A 25,004-nucleotide genomic window follows, 5' to 3' on the forward strand; every position below is an offset into this window, starting at 1 on the left:
CTCAGCTTGAGTATTTCCCATTCTAGGTTTTAGTTTTCGATGTATTTTCAGTAACTGGAGACAACCTCTTCTTTCTCTTGAGCTCAAGTATGGAATTTTTTTCTTTATTGTTATCTTTTAAGTTTATTTATTTATTTTTGAGAGAGGCACAGGGTGGGGGAGAGAGAGCGAGAGCGAGAGCAAGAGAGAGAGAGAGAGAGAGAGAGAGAGAGAGAGAGAATCCCATGCAGGCTCCATGCTGTCAGCACAGAGCTGGAAGCGGGGCTCAGTCTCACAAACCGTGAGATTGCGACCTGAGCCCAAATCAAGAGTTGGGCCGCTTAACCCACTGAGCCACCCAGGTGCCCCTATTATAATGCTTTTATGTAGCATTTCTGTGTGTTTTAAGGATGGGAGAGGAACCATGCCAAATGGTGCTGCCAGAAGTTTGATAAGTATTCTCCCAGGACCAGATGATACAGTTTCATAGTCATCTACTTTTGACGTCAGTGGGCAAATGAGCTTGCTACTCTGCCAATTATTTCCTGTGGTTACTCATTCTAATACTGAAATCTTAGGCATTCTGTTCCGTCTCCCCAGTGAGCACTTCACACATCGCTTTTGTTAGAAGAGGTGTCAGAAACGGAGAGAATGAATGCCCTGTCCCCAGTTTTGCGTCCTAATTTGTCATATGACAAACAACATTCTACTGTTTTCTTATTCACATGAGTAATCGTCATTGCATTTCAAACTTTTCAGATTTGTGTTCTTCAGATACCTGTTATTTAGCAATTTACATTTCATGATAGAGGAATTATTAAAATAATATTATTGAATAAATATCCATGATAATCTGCTTGATAACATTAATAGGGCTGGAAAAGACACGGCTTCTACTGCTATTTGATTGGACACACACTTTCAACATTTGCAGAAGCAAACCAAACCTGCGTAAATGAGAAGGCTTACTTAACAACTGTTGAAGACAGGTATGCAACTATTTTAATTCTATTTTAATGCATGTCAAATAATGAAATGGTTTCACAGAAGCCTAAGTATCACCATGCTCTAAATTTCTGCAAATTACATATGATCTTGAGGTATGATTTGCAGAAGGAGTAGCGTTGAAAATCATATCCTAATTTGGATTCTTCATTGTAAGTGCTATAAAATATTTTGCTCCTTTTAGAACTTGAAAGCAATATTCAGTAACAAACGTTCATTATGTTATTATATGAATCATATAATTTCATTTCAGAAAAGTAATGTTCTAGCAAACATAATTTATGGGCCTAACTTTTTTTCTGATCTAGTATATACCAAATTTTTTAAAGCAGAAAAAGTAAAATTTATTGGTTCAAAAATGCCACTTTCTATCTTTACCACTGTCTCCACCAAAAAAAGGGTGGAGAGATTCACTGAATATTTTATTATTCCTTTACATTCTTCTGTTCATTTTCTTTTCTTTGCTAGTTTTGCTAGACCGATAGGTCCAGAAAAATCACATGAATGTAGAGGATTTTATATAACTTTTGACCTCTAGAGTACCAAACATCTTTGAGGTTTTAGTTGTTATTTATTTTTCCCTTAATCTTCACAAAGCACTGGATTAGACACAGAAGAAACTTAAAGAATTTTCTTTTAATGTTTACTTATTTTTGAGAGGGAAAGAGAGAGAAACAGAGCATGAGAGGAGGAGGGGTAGAGAGAGAGGGAGACACAGAATCCAAAGCAGGCTCCAGGCTCCGAGCTGTCAGCACAGTGCCTGATGCAGGGCTCGAACTCACAAACCGTAAGGTCATGACCTGAGCCGAAGTGGGACGCTCAACCGACTGAGCCACTCAGGCGCCCCACGAAATTTAAAAATGTGCATTTGATTTGTTATAAAAAGGTCAAGGCATAGTTTTAATACAATAAGTTTTATTCATTGCTTCTTAAGGCACACCTGATAAAAGGTAAAGAATGCTACTGTTCTGATCTTCACTGAGTGCACATTGATCCTGACTAATCAATTGATGAGTTGGTTTATTGATCTTTTGGTTTATTGGAGCAGAGATTTCCCTATATTTTAGGTTTGTTTTCCTTTGTATTGTCTACATTTTTATTCGGGAGCTTGGTAACTCTGTGCTTAAATTTTGTTTCTAGACTTTTGGGAGAAATTGGGTTTAGGACTTTAAACATTTTTTCTTTGTACAGTTGTGAGAATGAAATTATTCAATTGTGAGAAGTAAACATTCCGTTATCCTGGAAACTGTGAACACCACTTTTTTCACTTCTCTTTTGCTCCAAAGAAAAATTTTTGCCTACATTGCTGCCTCATTATTTAATGTTTTATCTGTTAAGATCAACTTTGGTTGCTTTACGAACCAAATTGGGTCATTGGATGATGCCAAAGAGATGAGATCCAAAGAAAACCTTTGGAAATTGTGATTCTTCTCCTACTTCTTTCTACAGATCGAATCTCTGCTTCTCCGTATTCCTCAATAGTTTTCTCTTCTGTTTCAGACCTGAGGGAAGAGAATAAAATTTGAGGGGTAATCCACACAGATTTTTCTGTCTGTGTCATCTTTGATAACGTTACGACCTCGGGATTTACTTACCCAAGAACTGTGTCGGGCATTTGAAATAGTTGGAAAGTGGACTACTTTTTTAAACAGTGTATCTGAGAATGCTATAGTTTTCTCCTTTGCCTTTGCAGAATTCTCTTAGATTTTGAGGAGGGGCCGAGGGGCTGGTGAGGAGTGGACAGAAATGATTTGAGTATATTTGATTTTATTCACTCAGCTCCATGATAGTCCCCCCTCATTTCCTTAGTAGAAATTTGCATAATTTAAATGGCATATAACTTAAAACACAGTATGTTTGAAGTACCAACTAAATCATAGCTCACACATGTAATTGACATGCTTTTCGTGTTGTTGTTTGGAAAAATTCACATTTCTAAATTTTAGTTATTTTTTTTCTTTTAAGATATGAACAAGCGTTTCTAACTAGTTTGGTTGGATTGAGGCCTGAAAGATATTTTTGGACAGGACTTTCAGATGTACAAAACAAAGGCACCTTTCAATGGACCATTGAGGAAAAGGTTCAGTTCACCCACTGGAATTCAGATATGCCAGGTATGAGCATTGCTTGGAGGTGAGGATTTCATTCACCCTACAAGTCCATGGGGCAAAGCCTATTAGCCCTCCATGTACCTTTCCAAATATACTACATAGATTAGTTGTGCTTGTGACATTTTGTATTTCATTCTCTTTTGCTTTTACTTTCTTTCTTAAAATTTTCTTAAAAAAAATTTTTTTAACGTTTATTTATTTTTGAGACCAAGAGGGACAGAGCATGAGCGGGGAAGGATCAGAGAGAGAGGGAGACACAGAATCTGAAACAGGCTCCAGGCTCTGAGTTGTTGGCGCAGAGCCCGACACAGGGCTCGAACTCACTGACCGTGAGATCATGACCTGAGCTGAAGTCAGACGCTTAACTGACTGAGCCACCCAGGCGCCCCTAAAATTTCTAATTAGTTCACAGTCGTCTAAGAAGACAGGGAAGGTAAAACCAGTAGTTGTCTGGTATTGCTCTGTTTGAAAAATATTTATGAAATCCTAAATAACCACAAACGTTCCAGACAGTTAACTTATGTTTGTAAACTTAAAACTATATTAAAGAGATTTAAAATTTGGCCTTGCAGAGATGAGTGGAAATATTAGTATGTTTCAGGGGCATGACACCGCGCAGAAATGCCTCATGCCCAATGTTTTGTTGTATCTGGGCTAAACGCTAAAGCAAGACTGTTCGCTCAAGTACCTGGATTTACTACGTGGCTTAATAAATCCTGATCTTCAGAAGTTCTTTTAATTTGTATTCTCAAATTATTGACAAATAAGGAAAATAGGACAGTAATTTGGATAGTGTGATTCTTGGTGAGTTCTTGAATGTTCTGAAAACAATACGATTTCAGTTTATTTTTATTAAAAAAAAACTTTTTTTTTTGTAATCTTCATTTATTTTTGAGAGAGAGAGTGCAGGTGGGGGAAGGAGCAGAGAGAGGGAGACACAGAATCCGAAGCAGGCTCCAGGCTCCGAGCTGTCAGCACAAAGCCTGATGCGGGGCTCAAGCTCATGAATGGGAGATCATGACCTGAGCTGAAGTCAGATGCTTAACTGACTGAGCTACCCAGGAGCCCCAACGATTCCAGTTTATTTTTAAATTAACTGGGCAGGAGAATAAGAGCTGACCATACACTTTTGTTGTTGTTGTTGTTGTTGTTAAGTATCGGTCGGAGTGGTAATGGTAATTTTTACTTCTAGGCCCTACTCTTTAATTTTCCTCGTGTTGCTCCTTCAGCAGTGGGACCCTGAAAGCTTAATCCTGGAATGTCCCTAGGGAATAAAAATAAATGAAATCAGAGCCATAGGGAATCAGAGATCTTAGAGAAAATGTTTTGAAAAAGATGCGCCTCCCCAGAACTTTGAGATTTCTCTCTAGACGCTTAATGTCCGTTAAAAGAACAATAAGAGAACATCTCACTCCAGCAAAGACTCCTACTATTTTCAAAGTTCTTTAAAAATGAATTACTATTTGGAAATAATCACACCTGTAGAACAGATTTATAAAGCACTAAGCTGATTATAGTCCCCATTGTCTATGCTTTTTTTATCCTTGAAAGCTGGCACTCATCACTACTCTGTAAAGTAGGTGGTGATATTTGCCTAGTAAGATAAGGAAGCAAGTTCAAGGGTAGTTGAGTATTCAACGAATAACAAAAATCTCTAGCTCACTTGTGTCTCCCTTTGAAGTGTGTGATGAATTTCTGTCCTGAGAGACCTCCAAGGCCTGTGGGGCGGAGGAGGGGACTCTTACAAATGTTTTCTTAAAAAAAGAAAAAAAAACCCCATGAACCCCCTGTTTTTGCCATTATGGTACATTTTGTTCTACTAAAATTATTGTATCATTAAGTACCTATGTGGGGGGCACCCTGCCCGATGTTAGAAACACGAAATGCTATCAAAACCCTGACGTCTGAGCTCGTAATTCTGTTAGGGATTTTGACCACACAAATAAAAGGTCGCCAACAGTTCAAAATAGTAGAAAGGAGTTGCCAAATGCGGCCGTAATTTCTCCTCTATATTTTCTCTTCACCTGAGGAGTGTATGGCCCTGGGTGACCCTCGGGTTTGACCTGCGAGCGGGGCCGGCCGTCAGTAGCTCCTGCTAAGTGAATTTTCCTTTATGTATTGAATACAGGGCGAAAAGCAGGATGTGTCGCCATGAGAACTGGAGTTGCAGGGGGCTTGTGGGATGTTTTGAGATGCGAAGAGAAAGCAAAATTTGTGTGCAAACACTGGGCCGAGGGAGTGACTCGCCCGCCAGAGCCCACGACAACTCCCGAACCCAAATGTCCGGAGGAATGGGGCGCCAGCAGTAAAACGAGCTTGTGTTTCAAGGTGACTGTCATCCGCTAAGCTAAGAGAGAACGTGGACTGTGTTTCAGCCTCAAAAGTCACGCGAGGAATTAAAACGGAACCCCAAACCGCAGTGCTCAGGCTCTACCTGTAGAAAGTCTAATTCTCTGAATCTGGAAGGGGAGCTGGGCTTCTGTGTTTTCAAAAGCTCTCCTCGGGTACATGCTAATGACCGATTGCATTTAGAGCTGCAAACACGACTCACAGCAGCTTTCTTCACGTGCTCTGCTTCGTCACCCTCCCACTGTCCCCCCCAGGCTGCCTTGCCCTCCTCTGAGCTTGCACTTTTCATGAAAATGTCTGTTTCCCCTCATGCTATCCCATCACGTCCCATTTTGCCCTGGTCTCAGAGCCCAAGCTCTTAGGTAATTGCACTGATAAATGAGTCTACATTAATGCCAAATGGTCATCTAGGAGGTGATGCTCCATCGTTGTGACTTAGCCCCCCCTCCCCCGGTTGTTATGCCCGATGGGCGATGAGAGCCTTACTAAGTAGGGGCACGTGGCTGTTCAGTGTCCTTTAAATGAGGAGTTGATATCCTGCTCTCATTTTATTCCTTCCAAGTTCACACCGTCCATTTTCTCCTTATGCAGTCAAGTTGACCAAAACAAACAGACAAAAACCTCAGTGAATTATGCATTTGGGTCTTTTTTTTTTTTTTTTTTCACTCTTGTAAGTCATATCCTTTCTTGAGAAAGTTAGATTTGGTCACATACAGAAATGTGCCTTTCTACCCCTTAATGATATTGTTCTTTAGCGTCCCACTCCCAGGACCTCTTTTATTCAGACCTTTTGGTCGCATGTGGCCATGGTGTGCCTTGTAAGACAGTTAGGTAAGGCTGAGGGAAAACTTGAATTACTAATGTGTATCAGAATGAGGCTGTTTAGTCTTCTGTAACTCAAGGGGTGTGGGTAGTTGGGTTAGTCATTCCCACTACTGGCAGCGGAGATTGCTAAATACTTGTTCAATCCTGATTAGCAGGTCAGGGCTAAATGCATAATTTACATAGAAGGGGATGCATTGGGCCAAGACAAGAGAGGATTTTGGAAATGGGTTAATTGAGGACTAATACAAAGCAAATCGGGTGTTCATTGTTGCATCTGGAAACTTTTGGTTTACTGCACACAGGCCAGGCTCATCCTATACGCAGCCATTCACCTGGGGGTGGTAGGCTATGGAGATTTGTAGCAGGATTTTGCGAGAAGTGGCAGAATTCTCCAGAGCTGGGAAGTGAATGAGGGTTCTGGTAGAGATGCTATCCTGGTGGATATTCAACACGTTGAAATATGTGCTTCGTTAGAAAATTATATAGTTTTAGAGGTGCTTACGTAGGTTTGTTTGGAAATATATAGACCGTCTTTGTACATATTAAGATGTGGGAACTATTAATAAAATTCAGGTGATAGTAAATTTATTTAAGAAAACGAAGTCTTATATCATAGTCTAACAGGTTGCAGTGCCCACAGAGTCTTGGGAGTTAATGATGTGGAAGCTTGCTCAAGGCACTCTTGTCCAGAGAGCTCAAGTTAGGGTCAAGGTGAAGATTGCCTTGGGTTGCTTGGTGATGGCTGGGCAGCCCTAGTCCATTGGAAGCCAACCCCATTTCCCACAAGCCTATAATGGTGGGGAGCATGACTCATGAGAAATAGTGAATGAAAATTATAAAAGTTGACGGATACAACGGACTCCTATACTATTTGCATACTGACAGGTATTTCTTAGTCTGGAATTCCATTTCACTGTAGCCCTCTGGATAATACAAGATATTCCCTAACTCATATAATCTATTAAAATTTAATGCAGCTGTAAGGAAAAAAAGACAAGGCCATTGTAAAAGACACCGGCAATGAAATATTGAGACTGTCAGGTGTTTGTTCAAGCTAGGCAGGATAGCAAACTATGCCACAATTTTTGTTTTTTGAAGTTTTCCTTCCTTACTTTTCCTGTATCAAAAGTGTTTTTTTTTCTTTCTCATTTCAATGCTACTTTTCCCATCTAACCAAATTAATTCTGCCAAACGCATCAAACTTCTAAGACTTTAATCTAATTTCTTCTGTGCTATGAAGTATTTTTATTTTCTAAGGTTTTCTCAACAAAACCACCCCACATGTTTTGTTACCCAAATACTTACTCCTACACTGATTTTCAACCAAGAGAATTACATTGTTTTATACCATAGCAGTGTCTTTCTATAAAATGAAATCTCATCAAAAGTAAATAATTATTTCTCTTGATTTGATAAGCTATGAAGTATAAAATAACTTCTGAAACTGTATCATCTTTAGCTGTTTGCAAAAGGAAAACACGAGAAGAAAACATGGTTTGAATCTCGAGATTTTTGTAAAGCTCTGGGTGGTGATCTAGCTAGTATCAATAATAAAGAGGAACAGCAAGCAATATGGCGATTGATAGCGTAAGTGTCTTTTGTATATAATATTCCTTTTACCTATTTGATGCTCTGATGTTGAGAAAAGTCTTACATTTCTGAAATTGTTGACTCATAATGCTACCTTGAATGGCTGTATTATATCCCAAATCCATAGGACCTTTTTTTAATCTAGTTTCACTTACGAATGCTTTAATTTTATCGATATAAACCCTGTGATGAATTACTCTAGAAAAGTACAAGACATTCCATACATGTTATTAAGTGAATAAATGAATGACTTTCTTGCAGTGCTTTATAATGATATGTTCTCAAGTGGTGGCTCCTTTTGAGGATATTCATGGGCTGTACCAAAACACACAGTTGCATACTGCTTATAGTCATTGAATCTTTTTACCTGTGTACTAATTTAGGTTTCAAAGACAACTTTCAAATTTGATTAGCTCTCATATTTGTCTCATTAGGTAACCATAGAAATCTCGTTAAGTAACCAGACTTGTTTCATCCAATAGTATGAGCTCTCTTTATGTCTTGTAAATTGCAGGGCTACTGGGACGTACCATGAACTGTTTTGGTTGGGACTTACGTATGGAAGTCCTTCAGAGGGCTTTGTTTGGAGTGACGGTTCTCCTGTGAGTAATTTGATTTGATACATTGTTTTCTCACTTTATCATGTATTTATTTTGATGTTACCCTTTGGCTTAATCCAAGTTTTTGGTGAAACGTGCTTTTATGATAGCTAGTAACATTTTTCTATGCAAAAATAAATCCAATTCTAGGATCATTATTCTGCCCCTGCCCTAATTTAGTTCTGTTCACCCAAGGTATAAGCATAACTGGCTGGATTAAAAAAATTTTTTAGAAAACTCATTTAGGTAGCTTGAATAAAATAATGCTTTCATTCTATCATGCAAAATTGGTGTGCAAGTAGTTAAACTTCTTAAAAGTTTGGTGTTTTTAAATTTTTATTTTATTTGTATTTTTTAGTGAGAGCATGGGTGGGGGAGAGGGGCAGGGGGAGAAAGACAGAGAATCTTAAGCAAGCTGAGCATGGAGGCTGATATGGGGTCTGATCTCACGACCCTGGGATTATGACCTGAGCCAGAGTCAAAAGTCAGACACTCAACCAACTGAGCCACCCAAGTGCCCCAGAAATCGAGTTTTAAACAAGTGTTGGTGAGGATGCAGAGAAAAAGGAACCCTTGTGCACTGTTTGTAGGAATGCAAACTGATACAGCCACTGTGGAAAACAGTATGGACGATCCTCAAAAAGCTAAAAATAGGGGTACCTGGGTGGCTCAGTCAGTTGAGTGTCAGACTTTGGCTCAGGTCATGATCTTGCATTTTTTGAGTTTGAGCCCCACATCAGGCTCCCTCCCGTCAGCACAGAGCCTGCTTTGGATTCTCTGTCCCCCTCTCTCTGCCCCCCCGTGGCTTGTGCTCTCCCAAAAAATAAATATTTTTTAAGAAACTTAAAAATAGAACTACCATATAATTCAGTAATTGCACTACTGGGTGTTTAACCCCAAAACACAAAAACACTAATTCATAGGTGTGCCTGTACCCCTGTGTTTATTGCAGCATTATTTACAGTAGTTAAACTATGGAAGCAGCCCAAGTGCCCATCAACATTTATGTTTATTCAGCCATAAAATTCCAGAATATTATTCAGCCATAAAAACGAATGAAATCTTGCCCTCTGTAACAACATGAATGGAGCTAGAGAATATAATTCTGGCTGAAATAAGTCAGTCAGAGAAAGACAAATATCATATGATTTCATTCATATGTGGAATTCAAGAAACAAAACAAATGAGCAAAGGAAAAAAGAGAGAGGCAAATCAAGAAATGGACTCTTAACTATAGAGAACAAACTGATGGTTTCTAGAGGGGAGGGAGGTGGGTGAAATAGGTGAAGGGGATTAAGAGTGCACTTACCATGATGAGCACTGAATAATGTATAGAATTGTTGAGTCACTATATTGTATACCCGAAACAAATATAACACTGTATGTTAACTATACTGGAATTAAAATTTAAAACTTCATATAAAAAGTTGAGTGTTTTATAGCTTCTTATAGAGCAAGAGATCTGGAAACAATTTTTGAGAATCCATTAATAACCATTGGGCCTTGTCAGCCTTCCCCATTCCTAAGAATGGGGAAGTGTGAGGCTGTGACACGTGTTGGCAGTATTTAGTGGTCTGGTCATCCAAGGAAGTGATTTTGTGTAATTTCAGTTCTACCTCCTCTTATAACCCATCAGCAACTTTTCAAGGCACTTGAGTAAGGTGATTTCTTTGACAGCTCCACTGACACTTGGATTTCATATTGATATTTCTGGAAAATGCTTAGCCTAAAACTCTGTTGGGTATGATTCTACACTGAAACCTGCAAGGGGTTCTACACCCAGCCCTCCATTTATTTCCACTGTTCTTTTAGGCGGAGTTATGTAGCTTTGTTAACGGCATTTCATAAGTCTTTTTCTTTTATTATAAAAACTAATTATATTTCTCTATCCTACCTGTAAAGAGAAAGTTTCCAACGTCACACTGAAATATTACCACTTAAGAATGGGTTAGAGATTTAGGAACACCCAATACTGACAAGTGGAGCTTTTTTGCTGTTTTTTTTCTATATAGAAATCCCACTTTCAAGGCCCTGCATCCATTCTATCTATAAGACCGAAGAAAATGTTATAATAATAGCATATTCTATTCAGCTTTGAAAGTTTCCATGTAGTGAAAGCTATTTCTTTCCAATCCATTTTCATAAACCTTGCTTTCAAAACAAAGCTATTGCAAAAAAAGTGGATGGATTAAAAAATGTTAATATACCTTCCCTTTCTTTCTTTTGTTTAGATAAATGATTGTCAATGGCCTGATTTAAATGACTTACGTAATTAATGATTGCGATGTAATGTTTCTGACATAGGTTTCATATGAAAATTGGGCTTATGGAGAACCTAATAATTATCAAAATGTTGAATACTGTGGTGAGTTGAAAGGTGACTCTGGTATGTCCTGGAATGATATTAACTGTGAACATCTTAACAACTGGATTTGCCAGATACAAAAAGGTATGGTAACCTGTCCTCTATTCTGTCTCACACTGGAGAACTAACCTCCTGATATCCCAGCGTTTTCCTTTTATTAGCAGAACCAAACAGACAAAATAACCAAATAAGGGAACTGGCAGGGGCCATCATTTCACAGGATAAGAATGAAGTCACTGAGCACGGATAAATGTTCCAAAGGAACAGAAGATCAAAAGGCCACCCGGGAATCCTGGATGACAGTCACGTCCTCTAAAATAGTTCCCACGAGCTGTGATTCTGGCTCAGGTTCTACAGGGGTGGGAGTGGGTGGGCGTTCTACTCTGTAAGTAGAGTAATGCACATGCTGTTTCTTCTTTGGTATATTCACCCTCTGACCTATGTTAGCCATCCAGTAGGTAAAAGTTTCCCAACATCTGAATATTCTAAATGTTGATTTCTTAAATAAATATTCAACACAAAGAACAAACACCATTTTGAGGCCCTGATGCTATTATAGCCACTATGTTTATGATTGTCAAAAAGTATCAGTGCATACTTTAAGTCACGATCTGGGACTCAGAAAGTTCCACATATCCAAGTCAGGCATTGAGGTCAGAGGATCCAGGTTCTTCTGTTAAGATAAAGGAACAAACAGACCTTCCCTTGAACCACAATATACATAATCTTCCTCATTTTAAAACAGTTTGTGGAACCACATTGCCCTCTGCTGTTGGAGAACCTCGGCTACTGTCCCAACTCCACTGCTAGAGACCCTGGGTTGCTCTCTTGCTGTCTGCTTGTTTTCCTCACTCCTGCATAGATGAGTGCTTTCAAAGTTTTCAGAGTAGAGGAATAAAGAGTGGCCAGTTTTTCTTTAGAAGTCTCCTAGCTACCAATGACTACGTAAGTTTCCTTACATGTTATTAGTAACTCTGTTCTTCCAGATGTTAACTACATTAAGCCAAAAGCTGGGTAATCTGATTCCATTTATCAGATTTCAACAAAGTCCAGATATATCATTAACTCCTTGGAAAGAAAAATATTTCATTTAACTTTTAGGATAAGATACATTTAATAAACATAATATTCTTTGGGAAAAACATTTTATAAGTAAATAGTGTATCTTTAATGGTTTCAAATAATGAAATTTTAAGTAAGTCCACAGCTCATTATAAGATGTGTAACTGTCACCCTAACATTTATTAAATATCTTCTACATACCAATAATGCACATAATTTATTCTACCTCTTTACACATACTACTAACTCCTTTTAGCAGTTGACAGAGTTGAAGGTAGGCAATTTAAACCCCAGTTTGGTTTGAAACTAGGTTTTCTGATTCTAAAACTCCGTGTTCCTTTCTTCCCTTTTGATGACACTATTTGTTGGGTCTGAAAAGTGTCTTCCAATTTCTAGTAGCTATTACTGTACTAATTCTCTTAGCCTTCATTCTCCTCCTCTACAACATGCTAGGGCAATTGAGGAGTAGAAGAGAGGGAGAGAAGGAAGAGCTACATTTTAAACTGTTTTGACCCACAAAAATAGGAAAATTAGAAGGAGATATGATTGAGGAAGTTCACGCACACTTTATAATCTGGTTTTCTTTTGTTTTCCAGGACAAACACCAAAACCTGAGCCAACACCAGCTCCTCAAGACAGTAGGTGTTTCCTTATTTCGTGATCTCCACACTGATAGCCTTTTTTGGTCTTTCCTTTCCTTTCCTTCACCCAGGAAGAACAGAGTTCTTAATATCTCTGAGAACCTTGTGGGAGTATGGATCCTTTCCTCCAGACAAATGCTCATAGGCACAAAAGCAAAGTATTTTAATATGCTGGCTCAAGGGCTCTTGAATCCAACCCAAGGGCCCAGGTTTTCTCTTTGGTACTCTATTAGTTCCTCAGGGCTGCTGTAACAAATTACCACAAAGTTGGTGGCTTCAAGCAAAGTACATTTATTCCCCCTTACAGGTCTGGAGGTCAGAAACAGGAGCTCAGTTTCACTGGGCCAAAATTGGCAAGGCCATGCTTCCTCCCATGGTTCTAGGGGAGAATCTGATTCCTTGTCTTTACCAACTTCTAGAACGGCATCCCTCGAAGTTAGATTGTGTCCCCCCTCCTGCACCCTGAAAAACCAACAATGTAGCAATCTTGCTTCTTTTGTCACATGGCTTTCTTCTTCTGTAGTCAGATCTCCCTCTTTAAGGATACTTGCGATTACATTAGGGCCCACCCAGATAATCTAGGATAATGGCTCCATCTCAAGACCCTGAATTTAATCATGATCAACCATGATTTTAATCAAGATTTTTCACTTCTTTGGGTAGATTTGTTCCTAGGTATTTTATGTGTTTTGGTGCAGCTGTAAATGGGATCAATTCCTTGATTTCTCTTTCTGTTGCTTCATTATTGGTGTATAAGAATGCAACTGATTTCTCACAGCTTTCACTTATTGAACTCAGAACATCATAGGTCCAGGTATGTAAGTTGTTTGCTATGTGATCCCTTTGATGAAAGTAGCCCTGGGAGTTCTTTTACCCAATGATGATACATAGGACTTAATGGAGAAGATAGAGTTCCAGATCTGGTGCAGAGTGGATCCCTGCACTTAGGTAATTCAGTCTGTGTTGGGCATAAATATCCTGCTTATTCTGGGCTCTCAGACTTGCTGATACCTCTGACAAAGCTACTCTGCCCTTTTTACTTTGGTGCAGCACACGTACGAGATTCTTGAATTTGTCGAGGGAAAATTCATCACCCTTTTCCGTTCCTTTTTCAGATCCGCCAGTCACCGAAGATGGGTGGGTTATCTACAAAGACTACCAGTATTACTTTAGCAAAGAAAAGGAGACCATGGACAACGCCCGAGCATTTTGCAGGAGGAACTTCGGTGATCTTGTTTCTATTCAGAGTGAAAGTAAAAAGAAGTTTCTATGGAAATATGTAAGAATACGATTAATTTCAGAATGAAACAGTGACGTGTGATAAGCAAAGATAATATCCACTACTGGTACCCTGTGGTGCAATTTCAAATGAGGGGCTAAATTTCAAGTTTCTCAGGTCAGGGGAAGACATGAATGCCAGAGGAGAGGTGGGTGGTGGCCATAACAGAAATGAATGACCTCATAAAAATAAGTTGAATATAATGAAAGAATAAAAAATCGTTTGCTTACAAAGCTATTCCAGTGTAGTCTGACCTATCTTTATCTTTGTGGATATATTTTGGTTTGAACTTTTTAGGACATTTCCTAATATTGCACAAATAAATATATATGTGGACAAAGTCTTTCCTTAGATGCAAAGTACCACATGGTTACTTTGTTTTAAAGAATATCTCCAACAACCTAATTACTATAGGCATTTGCTATTGCAGAAAATGACTGAAGGTATTTGCTTTATAAATTCAGGTTCATATATAGTATGCATATTTTTCTTTTTCTTTTTTAAAAAAATTTTTAATGTTTATTCATGTTTGAATGACAGAGAGACACAGAGCACAAGCAGGGGTGGGGCAGAGAGAGAGGGAGGGGGACACAGAATCTGAAGCAGGCTCTAGGCTCTGAGCTGTCAGCACAGAGCCCGATGTGGGGCTCAAACCCATGAACTGCGAGATCATGACCTGAGCCAAAGTTGGACGCTCAACTGACTGAGCCACCCAGGCACCCCTTTCTTTTTTCTTTTTTTTTTTTAAAAGTTAATTTAAGGGATGCCTGGGTGGTTCATTTGGTGTCCAACTTTGGCAAGTGTCATGATCTCACAGTTCATGGGTTCGAGCCCCATGCTGGGCCCTGTGCTGACAGCTCAGAGCCTGGAGCCTGCTTTGGATTCTGTGTCTCCCTCTTTCTCTGCCCCTCCCTCCCCGGCTCATGCTCTGTCTCTCTGTCTCTTAAAAAGAAATAAACATTAAAAAAATTTTTTTAAAGTGAAAAAAAAAACTAGAAAAGTTTATTGAAGTAATCTCTACCCCCAATTTGGGGTGCAAACTCAGGACCCCAAGATCAAGAGTCAGTCACATGCTCTTCTGGCTGAGGCAGCCAAGTGCCCCAATATTTTTCTTCTATTTCTATGAAAAACGTAACTTTGAATATACCACAAAATTTCTGCATGAATCCCTCCTTAGAAAGCAACCCAAATGGGCTGCCTCATTACTAAGTAGGTTTTGTTTAAGAATTTTCTTATTACGTAAGTATGGATTGAACTATATGTCAACTTCCATCTTTTAGGTAAACAGGAATGATGCACAACCAGCATATTTTATTGGCTTATTGATCAGCTTGGATAAAAAGTTTATGTAAGTACATCAAAATAAAGACAACTTTGCTTCAGAGGAGGATCTGATAAACATCTCACAGTTATTTTGAGACTTCGGCTTTGCTGAACGCATTTTTAAAAATCCTGCTGAGTAGGTGATGGGCTGAAGAGGGCATATTTTGGGTGAGCACCGGGTGTTGTATGGAAACCAATTTGACAATAAATTTCGTATATTAAAAAAAATAAAAAATAAAGATGTATATATATCTATAAAAAAAATCCTGCTGAGCTCTCAATCTAAAAAGCGTCTTAAAAAGAAAGCAAAAGAATTTCTTAAAATCCAGTTAAATATTTTGAGCATCATAATTCTCAAGTAAACAATTCAAAGTCTGATTTAATCTTGCAAAACTCCACCTATTTTTGTTTTAGGATGTCATCCCATGTTAGTAAGTCACCTGCTAAGGAGATACATGCTGCGTATATGAATACCGACTTTACCGTTAAAATTATGATTCCCACTTGGACCATCCGTGGTGCACAGAATTAAACCGCCCTTCTATGTCGCCCCACTCACTGCTTTAACAGCCCTACTTTGAAATACCCTTTCAACTGCATGAAATGCTTTCGTTTCAAAGGAATGACTGTACTGTTTTCCATTAGATACAGGGGCCAGGAAAAGCTCCGAGAGGGAGGAAATTAGCACATTTTTGGGGTTTCTTTCCTTGTTCATGAATACACATGTTCTCCTAAGTTTGAAGAACAGATATGTCTTCCTGGCTCGTGTGCAGACGTGTTAGCCACATATGTTCCGCTTGACCCTTATTGCCATTTTTGAGTAAATAGAGACCCAAACTCACACTCCTTAATTTTAAAGATCAGAAATGTTTGATGCTTCTTTGGACAAGCCCCCGTTTTTGTTTTATTTATTTATTTTTTTACATTTATTTATATTTTGAGAGACATAGATAGAGCACAAGTGGGAGAGGGGCAGAGAGAAAAGGAGACACAGAATCAGAAGCAGGCTCCAGGCTGTCAGCACAGAGCCCGATGCAGGGCTCGAACTCACAAACTGTGAGATCATGACCTGAGCCGAAGTCGGACGCTTAACCGACTGAGCCACCCAGGTGCCCCTGGACAAGCATCCGTTTTAATCATCTCTAAAATGAGAGGGTCGGATTCGATGATCTCTTGCTCTCTTCCCAGCTAACAGTCTCTGAATTTCTGTAATTTATATAAAATAAGCATTGGCCTGCATACCCTGGGAGAAACCTAGAATAAACACAAAAATCACAGAATGGGCCTTACCGAGAAAGTCTCAATGCTCCGTCTCTCTCTATGGGTGGTTTTCTTTTGTGGGAATCCTGTCTAATCAGCACTGCGAGAGATGTTTGCTTCTGGCTGCTTCCAGAGCAACTGGGATCTCCATTTCCTCTCTCGCTTCAAGACTAAAGGTAGCTTCTTCCAGCGAGGGAAAAGAAGACAGACTATCCAAAGCCCTGGGTTGCCGCAGAGGAGCACAATGGCCCGGGAATCACCGGCTCCTCAGAGTTTTTCCGCTAGTCTTTCTAGAATCCTCTCTTCTGTTTGCTTCCAATCCTGTGCTCTGTGCATCTTCACTGACTCAGGTGTTCCCTCACGCTAGGCTGTAACCAATTATCCCATGTTTGGATTATTATTGCTAAGGGCCTGAATTTTCTCTTTCAGTTGGATGGACGGAAGCAAAGTGGATTATGTGTCTTGGGCCACAGGTGAACCGAATTTTGCAAACGACGATGAAAATTGTGTGACCATGTATTCAAATTCAGGTAGACAACATAAACACCATCTTGAATCTGCCCCATGGTGCGATGTGTCTTTTGCTACATCCCTAGCCTAAAAGTAGCAAGTTGTACCCTTACGTCAGGCAAGAAAAGCAGAAGAAATACTTTAAGTCTCAGCGGCGTAACTGTTAGTTGGCTTAGTTGGCGAGGAGAATGTTGGCTTAGTTGGCGAGGAGAATGTGTGCTTCCCATGTGCTCTAATAAAGGACACTATCTTGTCACTTATTTTAGGAAGTGTTTTTTTTTTTTTTATGTTTTGATTTGAGCAGAATATCCAGAGGGTTTATCTGTCTCCATTATCTCTCTCCACATCTTTGTCTGTAAAATGAGAATAGTGACCAGAACTTGTGTGTTGTTGAGAGAATTAAAGATATGATATTTCTAAACCACTAAACAAATGCTTGGTATCTATAAGTTTAGATACGATTAGATTATTATCTTTAGCTGTTAATGGCTGTTTAGATAATGTATCTGCAACATCAAGTTTATTCTGGGCTCGTAGGAAGCTCTCCATAAAGTTGAACTATTATCGGGACGCCTGAGTGGCTCAGTCATTTAAGTGTGTGACTCTTGATTTTGGCACAGGTCATGATCCCAGGGTTGTGGGATCAAGCCCCACATCAGGCTCCATGCTGAGCGGGTAGCCTGCTTAAGATTCTTTGTCTCTCTTTCTCCCTCTGCCCCTCTCTCCTGCTTGTGCTCTCTCTCTCTAAAATAAAACAACAAAATAAAATAAAATAAAGCCGAACTATTGTTAGTTTAAGTGAAAGAACAAAAGGGTATGGCATAGATCTTTCTAGTTACTTGTGTAAAAATGGTGTTGTAATCTAAGCCATTTCTGAGAATCCTTAGAAAACATAAGGCATTTTATTTAAAAAAGAGTGTTTTTAAATGCAAATATGTAAATCTAATTTAGCTATTTTGTCCTCTGCCAGGGTTTTGGAATGACATTAATTGTGGTTATCCAAATGCCTTCATTTGCCAGCGGCACAACAGCAGCATCAATGCCACGGTCATTCCTACCGTGCCTGCAGTCCCAGGAGGTTGTAAGGAAGGCTGGAATTTTTACAATAACAAGGTACTAAAACAATTAGCGGTAACCTTGGCATCGATCGATGTGGAGAGTGACAGTGCAAACTTTTCAGCTGAAAGTTAACTTCCTCTTACCTAGTCCCTTGAGAAAATTTTAGGCAAGAATAGATGAAGGTTCCTGTGTCAAATTCCCTGTGGAAATTGAGAGTATACTTGAAGGATCCAGATAGATGTGCCCTTTGTTACAAGGAAGAAAAAACACTTTGCAAAGGAAGTCCGTGGGTGACGAAACTAACTTAACTTTCTGGATCTCTGTTGGGTGATGAGAAAATTTATATTTAGCGTCGATCTGCATGAATAATTTAAATTTCTTTAGGGCAAACACTATTATCTTGACTTAGTCCCTATTTTTTTCTTCCCTCCAAGTGTTTCAAAATCTTTGGATTTGTTGAAGAAGAAAGAAAAAATTGGCAAGAGGCACGAAAAGCTTGCATAGGATTTGGGGGAAATCTGGTATCGATCCGCAATGACAAAGAACAAGGTATGCAGACCATTGTACAATCAGTGATGCGCTTCAATATGTAACCTTTTCCCGCTGATGATAGTAAATGATATTTTGGTTTTTGACGAGGCAGGGGAGAAAACCCAAACACATATGGAGAACTATTTTTCAGTTGTAGGGAGCCTGCTGGGCATTTAACATAGAAAGTCCCTTTTGGGGCACCTGGGTGGCTCAGTCGGTTGAGCCTCTGACTCTTGATTTTAGCTCAGGTCGTGATCCCAGGGTTGTGGGGTTGAGACCCTGATCAGGCTGCACACTAACCATGGAGCCTGCTTAAGATTCCCTTTCTTTCTTTCTTCCTCTGCCCCTCTCCCCTGCTCTCATGCATGCTCTCTCTCTCTCTCAAATTAAAAACAAAAGAAGTCCCTTTTCATTGTTAATGACAACTCTGTGAAGTAGGTTATCATCAGCCCGTTTGTGATTGGTGTTCAGGCAGTCTGCTGGTAAGCAGGAGGGTTGGGAATCAAACTGGCTATTCCCACTTAGACGCTATTCTTTTTCCACCAAGCCAGTTTGTTCCCCAAAGAGCCAAAGTAGAGAGTAGTTCTAGGAGTGAAATGGAAAATTGTTAAAATTAACTCCTAGAGAGTTCACTCCTAGAACTAGTCTCTACTTTCACTCCTAGAACTACCCCTAGAGCAGTAAATGGAAATTATAATGTTTTTTTATTGATGTTTATTTACTTATTTATTTATTTAAAAAAAATTTTTTTAAGGTTTATTCATTTTTCAGAGACAGAGAGAGAGGGAGACAGAATCCAAAACAGGCTCCAGGCTCCGAGCTGTCAGCACAGAGCCCGATGTGGGGCCTGAACCCACAGACAGTGAGATCATGACTTGAGCTGAAGTAGGACGCCTAACCGACTGAGCCACCCAGGCGCCCCAACGTTTATTTATTTTTGAGACAGAGAGAGACAGAGTGCGGGCAGGGGAGGGGCAGAGAGAGGGAGACACAGAGTCTGAAGCAGGCTTCAGGCCTGTCTGAATTCAGATTCTGTCTCCCTCTCTCTCTGCTCCTCCCCTGCTCACGCTCTGTCTCTCTGTCTCTGAAAAATGAATAAACCTTAAAAAATTTTTTTAAATAAATAAATAAGTAAATAAGCATCAATAGAAAACATTTTAAAATGCACTAAAACTAATTTTTAGATATGAACTTTGAACAAATTGAGAAAAAATTTTTAATAAAACATAAGGATGAACAACTGCTTTGAAGAACAATGAAGGGAAAAACGCATCATATCCATAGAGCGGATTGTTAAAACTTACTGTATTGTTGACAAGAGAAAGACAGTTGACTACTTTCGCATGGTCTCTTCATGGCCACCTTACCTGAAATAGATAGCAAGTTAAATAAGTGAGCCACCACTTTAAGGAGGATGCTGGCCACTGACAGGCCAGCCAGATGAAGAAACCAAATGGCTGGAGAATTTGGAAGCCACCGCAGGCAGCAAGTGAGCCATGTTTGAAAGACCTTCATCTTTCACAGCCTGAAAAAGACAGGATATGGACACGTGTGCTTCTGGAAGGAAGATTTAACACCAATGAATGGCAATTATAAAGAAATAGGCCTAGGCTCAAAATTGGGAGGCCATTCTAAGAATTAGAACGGAGTAGGGGCGTCTGGGTGGCTTCGTCGGTTGAGTGTCAGACTTTGGCCTGGGTCATGATCTCAAGGTTCGCGGGTTCGAGCCCCACATTGGGCACACTGCTTCGGATCCTCTGTCCCTCCCCTGCTCGCTCTGTCTCTCAAAAATAAATGAACATTAAAAAAAAAAAGGAACTAATTAAATGGGCTGCTTTGTGAATTCTCTAAAGGACTGTGAAAATGCTTACATTGGAAAGTTCTTATTTGGATCCTATAGACTCTAGCATATAGTGTACATATTGACTCGTACATGGCATGAAAGATGTTTAATAAATGTTTGTATGAATGAATTTATGTGGGTTGTTAAGGGGGAGATGAGGCACTAGATAATTTCTAAGTTCCCTCTTGGTTCTGAAATCCTTTGACTTCCAAAATCATGGTACATCTCAGAAAATATAAGAAAGAAGAAAGACACTCTCTCAAATGTTTACCTTATTCCATAAAGGCTGCCGTGTGCTCTCTTGGAACATATTATCATATTATACGATAAATCAACCAGGGTTTCGCTGAGAACCTTTGTCAAGTGCAGCAACTTTCCAGACACGGAAAGAAAAGGGTCAAACCATAGCACACAATAAAAACATTTTAAGAATATAATATTCATATTTCTCTAACTGGCCTACCACATTTTGGGCTTAGCTACCCAGTGGAGAAACACAATAATTGACTTCTTCTCTTAACCACAAAGTGCTGATTCCTGGCATAACAGAATTAGAACCTGGGTAATAGAGACGTGCAGAAGGAAACAATTTTCAGATAAAATAACATTATTCCTGGCAAAGCAAGCACACGTTGTTGAATTCTTATTTGTGGTTGTTGGCAGAAAAAGAAGTCAGGGCTAAAACACTGGCAGGTAGTTAGTTCTTTTCCACATTATTTCAAGTTGGGGTTGGGAAAGGTTATGATCTTGTTTAGGAAATAAAATAAAACCAAAGTAAATACCTTGCCATGCTCTCTTCTCTCTCTGAAAAATGTTGGAAGAAAAAAAAAATTTTTTTTTTTTTTTTACCTTTAGTTGAGAAATAAGCAAAAATCTCTGAGCTGAGTACTCACTGCCTCTGCTACTCGTCAGAATAACCATGGAGTAGTAGCCCTTCCATGGAATTACTTGTTCACGAATAAACAGATCATTGTGTCTCTTTGGGCTTCTCTCTATTTTGCATTTTTTAGTAAAACCCCAGTGCACAGTGAGTCAGTATCCTCTTTGCATTCAGGAGTCGTGTTCAAGCGTAAGGGTGTGGAAATTGTTCTGGAGAGTCGGTGTTCATCCACCTGGGCAACCACGACTCCTGGCTGGGAGGTTGCTAGCTGTGGAAGGTGGCCGCGCGGTGTGGGAGGCGTGAGGAAGGGCAAGTGGACAGGGGTTGGGGCACCTGTGCCTTTCAGCCTTTTCCAGCTTCTGAATATTTGCCCCCATCCTCTCTCACTGCCACAGAATTGGCAAAGAAGCAAAAGGCCACATTTGTTCTTCGTTCTCTGAATTGTTCTAGATCTTCTCTCCTAATGACATGAGTGCTTAGCATCCAGTTACCCCCCTGGGTCCAAGCACACTTAGCGGATGGCCCCTGACCCCTAGCAGTTGCTGCCCAGAAGCAGTTTCAATTGGGTAGCTCTTTGGGCTCGGAAACCCAAAGTAGCGAGAATTTGACAGCCTAATGCTTCTCGTTTTGACAAGTAGTTTTCATTTTCAGAAATTTTCTGGATTAAGAGCTCTCTTTGCCCCCTAGTTATTATAATTAGATCATCTTATTTAAAAAAATCACGACACCCGATAACTCATAAGATAACTATGTATGAATTAGAAACAATACCTCTTCCTGCAGAAGGCAGGCAGTCACCCCCAGATCGGGGTGTATGAAATGGAAAGCAGTGTATGGGATGGGCTTGAGCCACCCTTTCCTCACTGCCATTGGGCGGGGCACAGACCGGACAGCTATCTGCCCTGGCCCGGAGAAGAACCTAGACCCGTATGACGCAAAACTTGCCAAAGTACAAAACTGAAATGATAAAGTGATTTTAAGGTTAGACTGTGTTTGTTTTCATGGTAAGTACTTTTAAATAATAAAGATGTTAATCATGGATTCAGTATTTTAAAATTCTGTATTTTGAATACTTTCCATATGTTGAGTATTTTCCCCCCAGGTTTTAAAGTATCTTGTGCAACTTTTCTTTCAGCATTTCTCACCTATCACATGAAGGACTCCAAGTTTAATGCCTGGACTGGGCTGAATGATGTGAATTCAGAGCACACTTTCCTGTGGACGGATGGTCGAGGAGTTCATTATACAAACTGGGGGAAAGGTTACCCTGGTGGGAGAAGGAGCAGTCTGTCCTACGAAGATGTAAATATCCGTTTCAGGTCACCTCTCCGTATACCGTCAGCCTGCTTCATCATATTAGTGATGAGTCTTCTTTGACAGTCTACCAGAGTTCTCCCTGATCTGGTTCATTCTTGCAGTTTTTAAGTGTTTCAGACTGAGCCAGCCTTGAGAGAAGGAGTATAAATTCAATTCAGAACTCTTCAGCTCGTGGGGCAGCTGGTGGGGATCCCAAGGGATGGCCAAGCCGGCTCCACTCTGGGTCTCTGTTGTAGTCATGATGTGCACTTGAGCCCAGAGTTATCAACTTTATTTGTACCAGCTGCTTGTAAATTCTTTTAAAAAAAAATTTTTTTTAACGTTTATTTATTTTTGAGACAAGAGAGAGAGAGAGCATGAACGGGGGAGGGTCAGAGAGAGAGGGAGACACAGAATCCGAAACAGGCTCCAGGCTCTGAGCCGTCAGCACAGAGCCCGACGCGGGGCTCGAACCCACAAACTGTGAGATTGTGACCTGAGCTGAAGTCGGACGCTTAGCCGACTGAGCCACCCAGGCGCCCCTTGTAAATTCTTGATGCTTGTAGTGTTGAGGGTTTATGCCCAGGACCTACTACTACTAAAGATCCCATCCTCATCATTATCATGACTGAGCTGCCATTTGTAGAGTGCTTGCTATGTGCCAAACAGTGCCCTGGGTGCTCTTGTACATTAACCTAAGAGACAGATGATTGTTTCTTTATTTTAGTGCTTTTAATCTTGTATCACTGAATAGTCAACTGGTCAGTATTAAACAGCACACTAGGCATTGAGAAAAACATGAACAAAAGACTTTTTTCTTACCTTAAAGAAGCTTACACTTAGGTTAGACCTCAAGTCTTTTTTTTTTTTTAATTTTTTTTAACATTTCATTTTTGAGGGAAGGAGACATATCACGAGTGGGGGAGGGGCAGAAAGCATGGGAGACACAGAATCCGAAGCAGGCTCCAGGCTCTGAGCTGTCAGCACAGAGCCCGACGCAGGGCTCCAACCACGAACCATGAGATCATGACCTGAGCCGAAGTCAGATGCTTAACTGACTGAGCCACCCAGGTGCCCCTTAGACCACAAGTCTTATATGGGAAAGAAGATAGTAAGGAATGCAAGTGTATAATGTCAGGATCCCTTATAAAGCCCTGTGTAGTTAGCAGGAAAGAACTTACTATGGGACGGAGTGATCTAATCAGTAAACACTTACATAGGGAGACTTTCATTTGATGCAGAGAAGGAGCATGAGAAAGAATCAGTGAGGGCTCTTTTCCTTAAGAGGTTTGAGACAATGATCCAGAAGTTAGGTGAGGGTTGGGGAAGGCCATGCTAAGTGAGTGAAGCAAGTTAACTCTTCAAGAAAAAGGCACCACGTGGGTTTGGGCAGGAGTAAATAGCTCTGGTAGAGCAGGGCTTTTATACAGAAAAAAAGTAGGAGAAAACTTTAAAATGTTGAAAGCAGAATTTAGAGAAATTTAAATGCCCCAGGAATGAGTTTGGCTTTGTCAGACAGGCAGCAAGAAAAGGTTAGAGGAGAAACATGATCTGATCGAAATGGTGTGTTTGTGATTATTAATTTGGTAGCTCTGTGTAGGGTACCTAGTGATTTTCTGTGCAGAAATTCCTTGAATCTTCATTTACATACATGAGGGCTAAAAACTTACTGAAGAAGATGAAGCAGAATAGAGTGATAGGGGATTTGCTGGGAACAATTTCTGGATGAGAGGTGAATTTTGTGTAAAGCACACACACACACACACACACAAAAATCATTACGGCCCAAGTTTCTTTTTTTGTCTTGGGAACCTAAAGACAAGCAGAAACAACAAAAACAAAATTTGTAATCTCACCACCCAGGAAAAAACACTGTTCATCTTTCGTCGAATTTGTTTCTAGACGTTTTCTGAGCACAAAATATAAAGTCGATTGCATGAAAATGGAATCAAAACACACAGACTGTGTTGTTACAATTTCAGGAACTTGAGAGGATTAAATACAGTGTGATCGAGAGGGTGGGAGAGAACTCTTCGTGTGCATTTTGTGGCGGAAACATGCTTGCTGTGTCCAGGCTTTCTGGAGCAGAGCACAGGCTGTAAGCCAGGGTAACAAAGATAAGAAGAGCTAAGGAGGAAGATGGGGATGATAATGATGGCCCATCTACGTGTCGGACAGGGAGTTCCTGGGAGTTGAAGCTCATTATTCGAACTGACAGATTCAAGAAGCCCAACATGTGATAAGTCAAAATCTTCATCTGACATGGGATGAAAACTTTGGCAGGTGCAGATTTCATGACTTTATGACTTGCTTTGGCTCATAGACCATCCTATGGGAAGCTAGATAGTGCAAACATATCCACAACACAGAATAGAGAACTCTTTCCAGCCTGGCGTACTTCCCTGTAAGATCGCAAATAAGATGTGAAACTTTCTAGCTCTACCACGGCAATTTGTTCTGAATCCATAATGATGCTTTTATAAATTAAATTAGCAAA

At 40.0% G+C, this 25,004-nt stretch overlaps 1 protein-coding gene across 1 annotated transcript in view; it reads left to right on the top strand.

Moving 5' to 3' along the window:
* The window catches only part of MRC1 (mannose receptor C-type 1), a 98,027-nt gene that overhangs the window by 55,242 nt on the left and 17,781 nt on the right, over positions 1–25,004 (top strand). Inside the window, exons 10-22 of the mRNA XM_049626864.1 lie at positions 853–968; positions 2,950–3,098; positions 5,224–5,423; positions 7,729–7,856; positions 8,374–8,461; positions 10,763–10,907; positions 12,482–12,523; positions 13,642–13,805; positions 15,086–15,153; positions 16,818–16,918; positions 17,869–18,011; positions 18,392–18,506; positions 22,347–22,513. Coding sequence (XP_049482821.1) covers positions 853–968; positions 2,950–3,098; positions 5,224–5,423; positions 7,729–7,856; positions 8,374–8,461; positions 10,763–10,907; positions 12,482–12,523; positions 13,642–13,805; positions 15,086–15,153; positions 16,818–16,918; positions 17,869–18,011; positions 18,392–18,506; positions 22,347–22,513 — 1,626 coding nt within the window. The remainder of the gene's footprint in view (positions 1–852; positions 969–2,949; positions 3,099–5,223; positions 5,424–7,728; positions 7,857–8,373; positions 8,462–10,762; positions 10,908–12,481; positions 12,524–13,641; positions 13,806–15,085; positions 15,154–16,817; positions 16,919–17,868; positions 18,012–18,391; positions 18,507–22,346; positions 22,514–25,004) is intronic.

Source organism: Panthera uncia, chromosome B4, assembly GCF_023721935.1.
Source record: "Panthera uncia isolate 11264 chromosome B4, Puncia_PCG_1.0, whole genome shotgun sequence".
NCBI lineage: Eukaryota > Metazoa > Chordata > Mammalia > Carnivora > Felidae > Panthera > Panthera uncia.